Source organism: Pseudorasbora parva, chromosome 5, assembly GCF_024679245.1.
Source record: "Pseudorasbora parva isolate DD20220531a chromosome 5, ASM2467924v1, whole genome shotgun sequence".
In the NCBI taxonomy this organism is placed as follows: Eukaryota; Metazoa; Chordata; class Actinopteri; order Cypriniformes; family Gobionidae; genus Pseudorasbora; species Pseudorasbora parva.
This window is the reverse complement of record NC_090176.1, coordinates 48,840,346-48,857,006: the sequence shown is the minus strand read 5'-3', so window position 1 is coordinate 48,857,006 and position 16,661 is coordinate 48,840,346. Positions and strand designations below refer to the sequence as shown.

At 36.3% G+C, this 16,661-nt stretch overlaps 1 protein-coding gene across 1 annotated transcript; it reads right to left on the bottom strand.

Moving 5' to 3' along the window:
* Positions 1–300: 300 nt before the first annotated feature.
* On the bottom strand, positions 301–14,342 carry cd302 (CD302 molecule). Its single transcript, XM_067444596.1, has 6 exons — positions 14,183–14,342; positions 12,399–12,524; positions 12,197–12,307; positions 2,701–2,883; positions 1,606–1,629; positions 301–1,385 (listed from the first exon to the last, which is right to left on the bottom strand). Exons 1-6 carry the CDS (start codon positions 14,268–14,270, stop codon positions 1,183–1,185), a joined length of 735 nt encoding a protein of 244 aa, XP_067300697.1. The 5' UTR covers positions 14,271–14,342; the 3' UTR covers positions 301–1,182.
* Positions 14,343–16,661: the final 2,319 nt, after the last annotated feature.

The following is a 16,661-nucleotide window of genomic DNA, read 5'->3' as shown; positions in this document are numbered from 1 at the left end:
CTCAATTAGCTGTCCCACTTCATCCTGATCTCTCTCTCTCACACTCTCTCTCTCTTTCAATACGCAGATTCATCTGCAGCTCATCTGGATACAAGCGTAGGAGCTTCTTCATTCAGCAAATGCCTGCTAATTCTGCAAGTCTGTTTGCTCAGGTCTCAATGAGCTGCCGTGTGCTTGAAGTTAGCCTGAAATTGCTCACTGCGGCATTAAGTCTAAGCTCATGAGTGTATTTGTGCATGTATGAGATGAGTTTGTTGTTGTTCTAGGTTTTAGATCAGACAGTAAAGACAGAAAGCAAACTGAAGACGAATCTTTATTCGCTTTTAAAGACAAACAGTTGATTCGTTTCTCTTTGAGAAATGGCTCGTTGTTCATGTATGGATGAATAAAGTCTTAATCTATGTTTACACAATTTGATTCATTTATGGCAATACAAATACAGACGACTGATAGTGGCAAATCCAAATCATAAAAACATCAACATTTATAAAATATTGTGATTGGCAATAAGGAAGTCTGCATATCTAAAATCTCGAGGTGCAAATACAGCGCAAGCAGTGACAAACATATATTTGTAACCTTTTCAACTGAGAATGCAAGAAATAAACACTGGTCCTACTGGACAAAAAGAAATCAGACAATTTTCTAAATCTTACAACAGAAACAGAGGCAAATTTGGCACTTATAACATTAAAACATGATTGATTCGAGAGCTAGATTTGACTGAGATCATGACTTAAACTTCAGTCCGTTCCTCGCACTAATCTATAACTGACCTGAATTTTAGTGCACAAAAATATATGCCATTTTTTTTGCCCTTTTCGGAGCTTGATAGTAAAGAAACTAATCTCACCAAATTGACACAATGCAGCTCAGAGGAAATATTAGTAAAGCAAAAATAGTCAATTACCCAGTTCAATCTTCAGGGAGAAAGTAAGAAGTGCTTAATTTTCCTGCATAATAAAGCCCTCTTTTATGGCATTCATTTTCCCCTTCCAATCCTCCATTCCACCCATGAGAAAGAGATCATTTGAGTTGCGACTGCCTGTGTTTTGTTCTGTTGTGTGGACCGTAGCTGAGGAACCAGTGAAGAGGGAAGAGTTCACTATCTCCATGAACGCCCGCTGCTTATTCTAACCTGGGAATGGCCGCAAAACGCCACCATCAGCACAGCACTGAGCGCTAAGGCATCTCCTCAATCTCTTCCGCTTCTACCAAACAGGTCTGATCTGTGGACGGGGATCTGAAGGGCGGGTGGTACTCAATCAGGTTGAGGATGGATGCATTCGGGTTGTTTCTTTGGTGAAGGAACCAAACCCCTGCAGAAACGAGCAGTATCAGCACCACGCTGATGATGACCAGAGCTGAGAGGAGAGGACTGTTCTCTGGAGAGGAGGAGGAGGAGACACAAAACAACACGATTTACTCCAGTCATGATGGCTCCAGACAAATAAGCTGAATCAGGAACTAGACAATTTAATTACACATTTTGGACATTATGTGTCTTGATTGGGAAAAAAATTAGAAAAAAACTCCTCAATTTAAATGTAGAGTTATAATAGCAAGATTGTGGTAAAAATATAACAAAAATTAGATCATACTTACTGGGTGGGCTTATCCAGACTGCCTCTGAAAAACATATCAGAAAATTTGGGGGTCAAATTACACATCTTTATAAACGTGGATAAACGTTGTATGTTCTATCCAGTTCAGCCTGCCTAACGTGTTTTCTCGGTTTATATATATATATATATATATGACCCTAAACCAGGAACATTTTTTGAAATTGAATAAATAATCTTTCCATTGATGTATGGTTTGTTAGGATAGGAATATTTGGCTGAGGTGCAAAAAAAAATGTAAATATTGAGAAAATCGCCTTTAAAGTTGTCTAAATTAAGTCCTAAGCAATGCATATTATTACTAATAATATTTTTTATATATATTTATGGTAGGAAATGTACTTAATATCTTCCTGGAACATGAGCTTTGGTTTAATATCCTAACGATTTTTGGCATAAAAGAAAAATTTATAATTTTGACACACACAATGTATTGTTGGCTATTGCCACAAATATTCCCGTGTGATTTATGACTGGTTTTGTGTTCCAGAGTCACATGTGTATATAACAATATTAAAACTTACATAACCCACCCACACAACAACATTGCTAGAACTTTAAAGGAACTGTATGTAAGAAATATATTTCAATTAATCATAAAATGGCCCTGATATTTCACTAGACATTAAGAAATCATGTTCATTTCAAATACTTATATCACTGACAACAGTAGTCTGGCCAGGATATTGTCTTTTAAAAGTTGTTGTTGCAGCCCTCGACTGATGTTGTTGTTGACATGTTGTCTTTTGCCCCTAAGCTCCGCCCTCCACCTATCGACCAATCACGAAGTCAGTAGTGTTTCTGCATCCGGGTTGCCAGATCTGCTCATTACCACAGCTGCAGCTACAAATGCTCCTGCTAATCCTGCATTATATCTGGCAACCCTGAGTCAGGGGGAGGGGAAGGGCATACACCGCTCTACAGTCATTTGAAAGTGATTGCAGTACCAGTTTTGGCCACAATGTTTCATACACTTCTTTTAAAATTAAAACAAAAAATACAAAATATATGGTACTATTATGGTATCTCAGTGCTACTAAAATAACACCCGAGGAGAATTCTGGAATTGTGAACTTACTCGTCTGACACACTACTCCGTTCTCAGGTTTCTCCGTGCAGCTGATGTTTTCCCACTTCCCTGTGTTGGAGTGAAGAGAGACACACGTGTCCAAGATAGACAGATCGGTGTAATCAGAGCCACCATCCTCCCAGTTATTATAGCTCAACACGCTGTTATCGTCATGCCACTTGAACACATCATCTGTGAGGGACACAGAGAGACAGAATGAGAGAGTAATGCTTGTAACAGGGCATATTTATAGAAATATTCTCAGTAAAAATAAATTAAGCACTACATGGCTTAAAGGCACAATATGTAATTTGCGCCACTAGAGGTCACTTATTCAAATCAAACGCGTAGCTTGATGATGCCGTGATTTTGTGGAATCATGGGAGTTGTTGACTTCAGCTCTACAGCCGGTGGAAAAGAATCCAGCGGGACTCAGGCAGAAATCATATTCATGGATGAGCAGATGTATTAAAGATGTGTTAGCATGTCTGTATATGAATCAGGGTGAAGCTGAACGAGGTGCTGGAGCAGTGTTTTTCAAACTTTTTTTTAAGAGCGACCCTCTTTTTTTGTTGTTGTTGTTGCCGCGACCCATGTATAGGCCTACAACCATTTACATTCAAATAAGTCCTGCCAAACATGGGCTATTTGACTGTATTCTCCATTAAACCACTAGATGGCACAAATATTCAGCTCAGCACTTTTCCACACAACCGCTTTTGATCCTTGACGCATTCGCAACGTAAAGTTGATTCTTCAGGTAACCGACAAACATTTTGAGAGGGAGAGAAAAACAGGTAAGTCAAGTATAAGTCGCATTTGATTGCATTCAGAAATAATACCAGTAAATGAAGCTAAATAACACCACGAACACTACTAACATAGCTATAGGTTCAATCAATCAATCATCTTTCTTTATATCGCGCTTTTACAATCACGATTGTTTCAAAGCAGCTTCACAGTGTCAAACAGGACAATACTGCAACAAAATTTGATTTGGCTGTACAGTCGTTTTGGAGAAAACAGTGATGTTATCAGCTCATTTTAATTTATCATATAGCGAAAATGTTGGCAGATCAGTATTATAGTTTATAGAATTAAATAAGACCTAATTCATACATTTTATTTGTATATTTAGTTGAATAACTTTGATCATAATTTTAGTAGGTTATTTTAGTTCCCGTCACTCCACAACAAATCCTTCAAATTTAACGGTATTCAGAACAGATCAATAATTAAACAATATTAGAAGGCTATAACTATAAAGCCAAAACTAAATTATTTATTAAAGAACTGAAAGAAACCAGCGCTAGGCTCACGTACCCTATCTCTCTCATTCAAATCCAAATGTTTCCATATTTTGTGATGTATTTGGATGCTAAACCATTTTTTATTATTGGTTTTGTCAATACTTCAGTCGCATCCTAATAGGACTCTTGATGGGGAAAAAAATCATCCGCTACAAATGTGCAAAAATGGGAATAGAGACCTGCACTGCCGCGGTACTCACGGGACCAAACGCATAGAGTGCGGCGCGGGTCTAGATTTGATGGATGAGTACGGCCGCGGGCGGTAAGGTAGCTACGTGTGTGTGCGGATTGCAGGAGAATAAGACTATTTGCGGGACTCAACGCAAAATAGAAATGTCAAAAAATAAAACATCTAGAAACAAATAAATTGTTATTCATCTACTACAAAAACAAAACAAAACAAGAACTAAAAAACATTTAAGAGGCAAAAGCAAATAAGCAGAGTTTCTGTTTAAAACATGTTTTTTCCTGCGTTGTGCAGTGTAACCAATATGTGTTTATTTCTAGAACGCAATGGCCAAAGAGAAGTTTATCATCCACTGGCAAATCCTCTGATTATAACAAAGAAATTGTAGACATTATGGAAGATTCATTGTGCAATATTGTTTTATTGATAACAGAGCTTTGTGAGATCGTGATGAACTGAGATGACAATTTTTTGGAATTATGACAGGAGCGCACGTTGTGTGTATTCTGCCACCCCAAACCATGCACACGCTTGCTTTTATGTAAAATTACTTGAAATAATGTCATGGGCGTTGAAATAATGTCATATTATACACAATGTATTTATACTTTAATGCGGACAGGAGCGGAACAAAACATGAATGTATGAATGTGTAACTTTTTATATTAAAGGTCCCATTCTTCGCGTGTTTTCGAAGCTTTGATTATGTTTACAGTGTGCAGTTCATGTAAAAAAAAAAACACAGTATTTTTCACACAGTTGACTTATCTGTACAGCGCTGTTTCCTCTGTCCTAAAAACGGCCTGATGATTTCCTTGTTCTATGAAGTCCCTCCTTCAGAAACACGTAACGAGTTCTGATTGGGCCAGCGCTTCCCGTGTTGTGATTGGACAGCAGCTTAGCGCACTTTGCCCGGAAAGGTCCCGCCTCTTAGCATAACGGAGAGATGGAAGCGCTGAATGCGCGCTCTTCTCCACGTGGGAGAGCAACGAGACCACGCCCCCTATTTTGCGTGTACTTGTGGGCGGAGGGTTAGTCAACAAACGGTTCTAGTGACGTCATTACAGCAGGAAGTGCAGCGGTGTAGTCCAAACCGGCCGCTCGCTGTAGGCTTTGAAAGGGAACTTCTGTTAAATAAAATATCTCGCTTGGCATTGAACTTTGAGCTTTATAATTTTACAGGTATTATTTATGCTCTAACAGCAACATTACACACTAACTAACGTTTGAAAGATGGAATCGTGAAGAACGGGACCTTTAATAAATAAAAAGTTAGGTTGGCTATTTTATGTTGATGAACTGACTGCGAGGTCAAGTTTGCAATGCTGGAATTTGTTGTGTGCACGTGAGGCGCCCTCGCGAACGAGATGGAAACAAATAAAATCTGTCATTTTGGTCATACAAATGATAAGAGACAGACATTGTTCAAAATTGCAAAGTGTTTACTTACATTGTGCTATTGCAAAATAAAGAAAACCAGATTTGCTTTCTGTCTTCTGGGTTTCCATTCCGTGATGGAGGACGCCGCGCCGCGCCTCACGATAATGAACCAAACTCAGCAGCTACTGTCACATTTCTTTCTTTCTTTTCTTTTTTTTAGTGTTAATCTGTTAATTATTTAAGTCAAATATATTTAATGTATTTATTCCTTTTATATAGGCCTATAGACTGATGTTATGAAAAATATTTTATTTTTATTTTTTAATGTAACTCCTTTTCCCTTACTTTCTCCTGGCGACCCATTTGCGCTGGAGCGATTGATAATGAGAGACGAGAGCGACACACGGCTCGAGAACAGCAGAGCTTTTATTCTGTCACAGATGAGCGCTCGTGTGTATTTGGGGTAACGCAGCGCTGTTTTATCATATTACACACATTTGAGTGTGTTGACATTGTTATAATGCTAATCTCGGAGACTATGAGACACTTGTTCACACTGCAGTGAGCTATATCAATATTAGGCATGGATGGTACTCGCTGTAAATCCAGAGATAAGACTAACAGTGTTGTGCTGGAGAACAATGATTCATTTTCTGTCCATAAATGATCCAAACAGTTGCTCATCTGTCTAATAAAACACTTCATTTTTATTTTTTATTTATTTTTTTTATTATTTTTTTATTTTATTATTTTTATTTTTTATAGGGGAAAATAATTCTCTGGGCATCTTTGTACTTTAATGTTTTGTGTTTTCATCCTCCCCTGCTTCTGTTATGTTTTAATTTATGTTTGTATGTTCTTGTTTTGTAATGTTTAAAGTGTATAAATAAATCTTAAAAAAAAAAAAAAAAAAAAACTTCATATATTAAAGTGTCTTTGTTGTTTCCATGGTTTCTACAAAATTAAACCAGAAATCGATGGTAACGCAGGTATGGTGGTTAAAATTTCTTATTTCTCTGGATTTAAACATTCTTGGAAACATTTGGGAAAATAAAAGTGCACAAGCCAACAAAATATATAAATATTTTCTAGTTTTTTTTTTTTTTAATATTTTAATCCAAAAATATTACATATTGTGCCTTTAACAATAAGCATCAGGATAGCTTTCACTGTGAAATGTAAGATCACATCCTTTAGTATAATGAATGTAAATATAAGCTTGCTTTTGGGGTTTGCTCACTTAAGTCCATCTAGACAGCTTAATAGTGAAGTTATTAATAAATGAAAGAAATAAAGGTGGATTTGTACTGCTTATATATGCATTGTGAAGCATTATGAGTGACAGGACTAGATCCTCCAAAACATTAATTTAAAACTCATATACAGTACAGGCCTAAAGTTTGGACACATTACCATCTGTAATGTTTTTGAAAGAAGTTTCTTCTGCTCATCAAGCCTGCGTTTATTTGATCAAAAATACTGATTTTTTTTTTTTTTTAATATTGCGATATATAATTACAATTTAAAATATTTGGTTTACAATTTATTATACTTTAAATGATCATTTATTTCTGTGATGCAAAGCTGAATTTTCAGGATCATTCCTCCAGTTTTCAGTGATCATGATCCTTCAGAAATCATTCTCATATTCTGATTTATTATGAGTTCTGCTGCCTAATATATTCGATGAATAAAAGGTTCAAAAGAACTGCATTTATTCAAAATAAAAACATATTTTCAAATAATATAACTCTCCTTTACTATCAATTTTTATCAATTTAACACATCCTCGCTGAATAAAATTATTGATTTATAAAAAATAAATAAATAAATGACTGACCCCAAATTACTGACCAGTAGAGTATAGTTGTTACAAAAGATTTTTTTTTTTAAATGTGCTTTTTTTTTTTTTTTTTTTTTTAATCAAAGTATAAAAAATGATCACAGGTTATGAAAAAATATTAAGCAGCAGAACCGTTTCCAACTTTCAAAAATGAATCCTCATCTGAGAATGATTTCAGAAGGATCATGATCACTGAAGACTGGAGGAACGATCCTGAAAATTCAGCTTTGCATCACAGAAATAAATTGTAATTTAAAGTATAATAAATTGAAAACCAATTATTTTAAATTGTAATAATATATCACAATAGTATTCTTTTTTTCTGTATTTTTGATCAAATACAGAAGAAACTTCGTTCAAAAACATTACAAATAGTAATGTGTCCAAACTTTTGGCCTGTACTGTAAATATTTTTGCTGGAAAACAATGACATACAGTAACTTGTTTATCATTTTCAACTCAACTGCAATTAATTCTTTCATTCACCTCATCTAGATGATATTATCTTAATGACATACGGTCAGATGTTTAGGTTTATACATGCAAACACACGATGTAGGACTGTCTGAATCTCCAGCACACAGGTCATTGGGTCATTCAGATGATCAAAGTTCACATTGTCCGGTGGTTCATTGTTCAATAACTAAGTGAAGTCTTTCTTCACAACGCCTAAACAGTCTTATGCAAACATGCGGCGTCTGAAATATGTTTCTTTAGTTTTCACTTGAAAGCATGTGGACTCTGGGTGTGGATGATGTATTCTTTGAATCCGCCAACACCCCAATCAGCCTTAAAATAACAGGATTTCCTTGTGTTGTGAGAAGACACGTGTGGAAATCGCACTAGAGGAAGACAGCTAGAAAAGTTCATCATGTATGGACTAGCAATATAACCTGAAGAGATGGAGCAGCTTTAAAGAGCCAGCTGTCATCATGCACTCACTCTCATGCCATTCAAACCCATATTATATTTAGAGTCAATGATGTCAAACCTGGCACAGCAGTCAGAACAAGCACAAAAGAACAGCTCAAACATTCTGCCAAGAAAAAAAGACATGAAATTGCAAAATGTTTGCTTAAACCCTTTAAAACAGAAAGTAGCTACTCATGATTCACTCAATTAGAAGTTATACAAACTGTCAGCAGCACCAGGCGTGTAATCCTCTAGAACTAAACCAACTGGTTCAGATTTCTCAAAGCACTTCTCCTTTAATGGTCTAAATGTAAAGCACTGACTCGGCAACAGTTTGGTAAACAACTCTTTTCCAAGGCCCCTGGTTTGAACAGATTAGTGAAGTTCAGCTGCATTCCAGTGCAGAGGATCTGGACCACGTCCAATAACATGCTTGGGCACCGACTGCATACGTTTTTTGTTTTAACGGAAAAAAAAATCTTAATTTTAGAACATATAACTCAAGAATAAAGTAGAACCCACAGATGAATCAAATAGTAAAAATGACTTACTGAAGAATTAAATATAAAAGTTACATGCACAGTCATGGCCAGAATTATTGGTACCCCTGGGAGATATGATCAAAGATAGAGTAAAAATAAATCTGCATTGTTTATCCTTTTTGATCTATTATTCAAACAATTCACAAAAACCTAACCATTCATTGAAGTAAAAGAAAGACATTTTTTGGGGAAAACACATTATGAAATTATGTTTTTTTTCAAAACACGTTGGCCATAATTACCGGCACCCCTAGGATATTTTAAGAGTTACATATCTCTGAAGTATATATTCTCATTAATATGTACATTTTTTAGCACACCAGGGTGACTAGGAACATGAAATTGTCCAGCTATGACGTCTTGTTCCACAGGACTGTACATACAAGGAGGCACAAAGGCCAAATTACCTTAAGCCTCCATCTGAATGAGTAAAGCCAAAGAATATAGTTCTGATGTGCAGCAAAAGATTGTTGAGCTTCACAAAATAGAAAGTGGGTGTAAGGAAACAGCTAAAGCATTGAAAATCCCCATTTCCACCATCAGGGCAATAATGGAGAAGCTCCAATCAACTAAAGATGAGATGAATCTGCCTGAAAGAGGACGTGTGTGTATATTGTCCTAATGCACGGCGAGGATGAACGTTTGAGTGCACAAAGACTCTCCAAGGATCACAGATGGAGAATCACAGAGATTAGTTGAGGCTTGGTGTCAGAAAGCCTTAAAAAAAAAAAAAAAATCAAACAACCCCTACATCACCACATGTTGTTTGGGAGGGTTTCAAAAAATTCTTCTTGCTAATCCAGAAACAAACTATTCAGACACGACTGGAACTTCAAAAGGGACCGGGTTCTGTGGTCAGATAAAACTAAACAAAAAAAGAGTTTTTAGCAGCAGCAAATCCACCAGATGGGTTTGTTGCAAACGGGGATAAAAAGTACCCCATGCCCACGGTTAAAAATACCACTGGATCGTTAATGTTGTGGGCCTATTGTTTTTGCTGGAGGTCCTGGACATCTTGTTCAGACATATGGTATCATGGATTCTAGCAAATACTAACAGATGAAAAAAAATCTAAACCTGATGGATTCTGTCAGAAATCTTATATTGGGCTGCAGTCGGATCTTCCATCAGGACAAATCAACACAACAAACGTGTCACTGGGAACAAAATAAAGATTCTGCCATGACCATCCCAGTTTCCTGACATGAACCCTTTAGAGAATGAGTGATGAACTGAAGAGAAGAAGCACCAGCATGAATCTTTGAATCTTTGAATCTGGAGAGATTCTGTGTGGAGGAATGGTCTCTGATCTCTGGTCAGGTGTTCTCCAAACTCATCAGGCATTTTAGGAGAAGACTCAGAGCCAAAAGTAAGGTGCAAAAAGTATTTAATAAAAGGTTGCCAACAATTATGGCCAAAATGTTTAAAAACTTTTATTTCGTAATATGATTTACAAACACGAAGAGAAGACAATGAAGACATTTTACTTTTGGTTTAGAATTAGCGGCAATTCAGGTGCGATTTGCTTGAATGGTGTGTTCAAATTTTTTTTTTTAATGAAAAACACAACAATACAAAGAGAAGCTTGCTCAAATAGGCGCTTTTACACTTTGCTTTGAAACCAAATCTTTCCCGATCATCTTGTCAGACAGCTCCTCGCTCTCGTGATGAATGAGACCTGTCTACTGCTAGTGTGTGCTGCGTCTCTCATTATGCTTACACTGTATTAAACACACACGTTCAGTTTTTATTTGTACTGTCTGTTCTCTGACTGAACAAAATTATTTTATTACTATAAAAAAAATCTAAATGACGATGAGGAAGTGATATTGTGTCTGAACACCGGTAACATCGGCAACACCGACTATCGCAGCAAGCCTAATCAGTGTAATTTACTTTAAAAATGTTTTTTTTTTTAATTGTACTCTTTACTGTTTAAATTACTATTTATTATTTCACACTGAAATTTCACTTTTTAGATAAAAACAATACTTAAAATCAACATGGAATTGTATTTGATTACCTCCATAATCTTACATATTTCTAATTCTATTCAATGAAGAAAAAAGAATGCAAGGCGGTGCTTGATTTTATTCGGGAAATTGAGTGGCTACTGAAAAGTTTGCGTTAAAAGGAATAGTACACCCAAAAATGATCCAATAATTGACTCCCCCACAAGCCATCCTAGGTGTTTATGACTTTCTTCTTTCAGACGATACAATCACAGTTCTATTAAAAAATGTCCTGGCTAAACCAAGATTTAATGGCAGTAAATGGGAGCCCAAAATTAGAAGCCCAAAAAAGTGTATGCATCCATCATAAACATACTCCACATTGCTCCGGGGGTGCTGATGGGTTTGTATATTTAAAACTTTATAAAGTAAAATCTAGCTTCTGGCGGACCAAGTAAAATGCATGTTTCAACTGAAAGCAACTTGCCCCGAGATGTCTTAAAATACGTCACTGCCAGTGTTTTGTCTCAAGATAATGTAGATAACATGACCACAGTAATGTTTTTGTCTAAGGCATGTTTATGAAACTACTTAAATGTCCTAATTGAACTCAGGCCTCATCCTGGCTTAATCTAAGCTCTGTCTGTGAAACAGAGCCTATGTCTACGTTATTAATATTATAAAATTGCATATGAATAGCCCACAATACCATGGTTACAGTTCGTGTTACTACAGTAAATCTATAGTAAATGTTGGTGACTTGTGGACTGAAAAGCTCTAACTGTATTGTTTTGGCTCAATGTTTCTCCTGTTTGTTGCTGAGAAGGTCAGCGCTTTTTTTGGCTTTAGTTTAAATCACAAGGCATCAGATTTGGCTTGTATGGGAGAACTCTGAGCAGCTGTTTCGTTATGCTTTTGGTGTTTGCTATTTAACGTTTTTACATAGGCATCAGAAATGGCAGCACCTCGAAGATATTAGCACCAGTGCGATGGTTTGCAACACACATATGCAGCATTATTTGCATAGTAGAGCATAAACATTATATCAAACACTTAGTTATTATTTTATTGAGGAAAATCGATTTATCAAACAGCCCTAGTGTTACTTTCTAGAATAAGGCTGATGGTTTGAAGGGAGGGGTTTAAAAGTAAAAGGGATTTGTGATGCCAGCCGACAGTTAAATTTGTTTCAGAGGTGGAGCGAAGCATTACACTTTGATTAAAATATTATGAAAATACTTTTTTTGTCTTTAGAATGAAACACACAGGTGAAATGATACTGCATTAAGAAAGCAAATATAGTAGTTAATTCTGCCGTTTAAAGACCTACAGCACTAGGTTGAGACACAGATATGTTTCTGGATGAAAATTAAACTTACCATCCGTGTCATAATACATTCCCAGCCAAACGTTCATTTTGCCTTTCCACACAAACGGGCTGTATTTAACGATGAATTCATTCTCCTCAGCACTTTTTACTGTCAAGAGATCTAAAAATTAAATGGGAAGGTTAAAGTCTACCATATTGCGTATAAAAAAGTTTAGATATTTACATTTCACAAAATGTAAAAAAGCAATTACCATATCTTCCACACTTGTCTTTTGCATCTTGAAAAGTGTAGCTTTTGGCAACGTCCTCATCTCCATGGATGAAATGATAGCAGTTGAGGCGGAACGTCAACCATGTTCGTCCATCTGCAGGGCAGTCTGTACAGACAAGGCATTTTTGGTTAACATTTCAATGAATCCTGACTAGGTTTGTACACAAGGTAACAAGTGATAAAATATCTCTCTTTTACGCTAATTTGAGGTTTTGTTTTAACCATGAACTACAAACCACATCTACATAAACTTCGGTCCCTTGGCCTCACAGTGCAAGCAGAACCAGAGTGGTTACATCGGTGCCTTGACCCGGATGAGAATAAGGTTTAGGGGGTCGGTGTAACAGAGACCAGCTAATGAGAGGTGTGCGAATAAACCTAATCCACTGAGGCGCACTAGCGGCTGAAACTAAAGGCTGCGGTATTTAGTGTCCTTGTTAGTACGCCAGCCTCCAATGATGCTCGAAGCTCTTCGAGTACAACTGGAGGGGTTACATTGGCTGTGATTGTGTTGTGCCATGCTGCATTTGGTTTAAGCTAGGACAGATTGTGTTTTTCATGGAACACAAGACATTTTGAACTGGAACAACAGTTTACAGTAACACGTCAGACTCAAAAAGGACACAACTTCACAAAAGTATCTTAGCAGTAGTTCACATGCCTTATGAATGGTATTCCAAATGTTCTGAAACAAGAAAAATAGCTGATGTAGCTGTCAAGTAAAAAATGGCACCAGACAATACATCAAGACCCTGCAAAAAAGTATGCTCTTCCTCTGCATTTTGTCTTGTTTTATAGTACAAATATCTAAACTTTCTTAAATTAAGACACATTTACTTGAGATGCAAAATGTCATTAGATATAAAAATCAAAATTAAGCGAGTTTTTGCTGAAAAAAATAATCTGCCATTGGAGTAAGAAAAATATATTTATTCCTTTTAAATTAAGTTTTTCTCTTAGCCCACTGGGAGATAATTTTCTAGTTTTAGGCATAAACAAAATGGTTCTGAAACAATATTTAATATCTATCTAAGTAATGTTCTCCAGTAAATGCATCTTGATTTAAGAATACTTATTTAAACTTGAAAACAAAACAAAAATAGTATATTTTTGCAGTGCAAAAACCAGTGATGTTTTGACAACAACAAAAAAATTCCTTGCTTATGAAATAGAAGTAGAAAAGTAGAAATTAAAGAAAAACACTAATGGAATTAAATTCCAATTACTTTAAAATTAAGATTATAATAATTTTTTTATGACTTTTGCATGCACGCAAATAATAATTTCAGGAAAATCTAAATACCCCGATATTTCCAGAAAGTTCTGTCAGTGTCACCAAAACCCGAGACAACGTGACACAAAATTTCAGAAAGCTAAGGAATTCACAAGACAGTTCATTATGTTTTTACAGTATTAATAATTATTACTAACTATCAGTATTACTAACAAAATGTATGTGGAGGTTCCCCTTTCATTTTTTGAGCTCGACTAGTTTTTTCCAGTCTTGCTAAGTTAGTAGTCAAAGCTCGTGACGTTTGGATGCAGAGCTACTGAAACAAAGATAAGTTTGTCGAAACTTTAAAATATAATTCAAAAGAAACAACGCACATGTGAACAATGCGGCGAGAACAGTGAAGCTGAACTCAGATGAACTTCTGAAGTTTTAGTTCACTTCTGTTGTTTACGTCGACATTAAAACAAACTATACAGTCACGAGCTGTGCGATAAACGCCTGACAAATACTCGTTAATGCAAATTACTCACCAGCGTTGTCTTCTCCTTGTGCAGAACGGCATGTTAGAATAAGAAGAACGGTGTAAAACACTGTTAAATGACGATAAGTGGACTCCATGATTTCAACACAGCGCAGAGATCATGGCTGAGCCTGAACACTGAAGGACCGCGTCACATACACACAATCACGCTCCCTCGCGCGCGCACACATACAGCGTCAACAATTAAGATTTATTTTCATGATTACTACAATTTGGCAACATTTCAAAAGCAAATAAACCGCTTATACTACATAATGAAGATAAATACGGAAAAGTAAATAAATACGGGCCATTAAAGGCACAATATGTAAGATTTTTGGATTAAAATATCTAAAAACCACTAGAACAATGTTAGTCTATATATTTTGTTTACTTGTGTACTTACATTATCATATATATATATATATATATATATATATATATATATATATATATATATATATATATATATATATATATATATATATATATATATATATATATATAATGTTTATCAGTCTTAATGTTTAAATCTGGTGTTCTTGATTTACCGCGAGTAGGCCTAACATATTTTACCCTGTCTAATAGGATCTAGCTCACTGCAGTTTGAACTTAAGTGTCTCATAGTCACCACCGAGCAATCACACACAGTAGCATTATAACATGAATGTTAACACACTCAAATGTGTGTAATATGATAAACAGCGCTGTGTTACTCCACATACAAATGAGTGGAAGAAGCTTCGCTCATTTGTGGCAGAATAAAAGCTCCGCGAAATCAAGGCGTCATCAAGCCTCACCTTTGTTTTGAATAAGACCTCTGTCACAATAATGACATATTGTGCCTTTAAATAAAGCTTAAAAAAGGTGTTTAAATTTTAAAAATAAAATAATGTAATGCATATTTTTGAATCATATGGAATGTGTTTAAACAAGTTTCAGTTGTTAAATAACGTCAAAGTATTTAAACTATTTATTTATTTATTTATTTTTTACTTTTGATGTCAGGCAGTACCTATCCAGACTTTTTTACCAGTATTAGCGAGATCTACAAAACTATAGAAAATATAGTGTTTATAAAGCTTTTATATTCAACAATTATAGCGCCACCAATGGGCTGATCTCCGCAAAAGTATGCATGCTTTTGAATCATGTGCTGCATCTGCTCACCTAATGATGTAAAGTTCTGAGTTTTTATTTAGGAACGATAGGCATTTTGGGTAGACGTTTTTCAAATGACCCAGCTATAGCTATCCAAAGGACAAAATTATTATTATTATTTTTTTAATAACTATTGACCCAGAGAGTTCTGAGTGTGTGGTTTTATGGAATTGTGTGGTTTTATCGAGGTTGAGCCAAAAATTTAGAACTAGTTCGCAAAACCTGTTTTTGAAATAATCTCCGGTAATTACCAAACCAATTACCAAGATGTATTTTTTCTTTTTTTTTTGAGATTTGTGAGTATCCGCATAGACAATCATGACACCTTGGATGAAGACACCGCATGCTAGCCTAGAAATCTAGATGCACCCTAGCGGCAGCAAATTTTATTTGCCCGCAAGTGTCGTCTAGGCACTCTCAATACCATTCTGAGCTGTGTTCCTCAAAATCTGGACGGCCCAATCACATCATGAATAGAGTCGGCGGGCGGGGCCATAATGACGACGGCCGAGTTGCGTTTGCGTGCTTCTAGTAAACACAGAAACTGGCGAACGGCGGCGGTCTTTCGAATCAGCTCTGACCGCGACTCTGGAAGACTTGGAGTTAAGCTTTTCTCTGAGAAAAGGACAAAGAGCGGGAAGATGTGTTCGTAGTTTAGCCGACCGGATACGGCGAATGTTTAATCAGTCAGCGAGCTCCCCTTCACCGTCGTTGCTCCGGTTGGTGTAGCGCTATCCTATCGCGTGCAGAGGGAGTTGTGAAAGACAACCGTTTATCCCGCCCCTCGTATTGAGCCCTGTCTATAATAATAATAATAATAATAATAATAGATTTTATTTATAATGCACTTTTCATTCCGAAGAATCTCAAAGTGCAACAAAGGGGGGAAAAATAACAAAACAAAAAAATGAATAACAAGTAAAAATATAGAATACTACAAACAATCAACCAACACAGAAAACAGAACAGAAACAGAGCTGATGGTGAACAGAAACAGAGCTGATGGTGAACAGAAACAGAGCTGATGGTGAACAGAAACAGAGCTGATGGTGAACAGGAACAGAGCTGATGGTGAACAGAAACAGAGCTGATGGTGAACAGAAACAGAGCTGATGGTGAACAGAAACAGAGCTGATGGTGGACAGAAACAGAGCTGATGGTGAACAGAAACAGAGCTGATGGTGAACAGAAACAGAGCTGATGGTGGACAGAAACAGAGCTGATGGTGAACAGAAAACAGAGCTGATGGTGAACAGAAACAGAGCTGATGGTGAACAGAAACAGAGCTGATGGTGAACAGAAACAGAGCTGATGGTGAACAGAAACAG

Bases quoted from the DNA above. Each gene is read 5' to 3' on its own strand.
- cd302 (XM_067444596.1), bottom strand. From the start codon at position 14,270: ATGGAGTCCACTTATCGTCATTTAACAGTGTTTTACACCGTTCTTCTT. The intron at 12,308-12,398 runs GTAATTGCTTTT...TTTAATTTTTAG, and splicing joins AGACAAGTGTGGAAGATATG to ATCTCTTGACAGTAAAAAGT. The intron at 2,884-12,196 runs GTAAGTTTAATT...TGTCCCTCACAG, and splicing joins AATGTATTATGACACGGATG to ATGATGTGTTCAAGTGGCAT.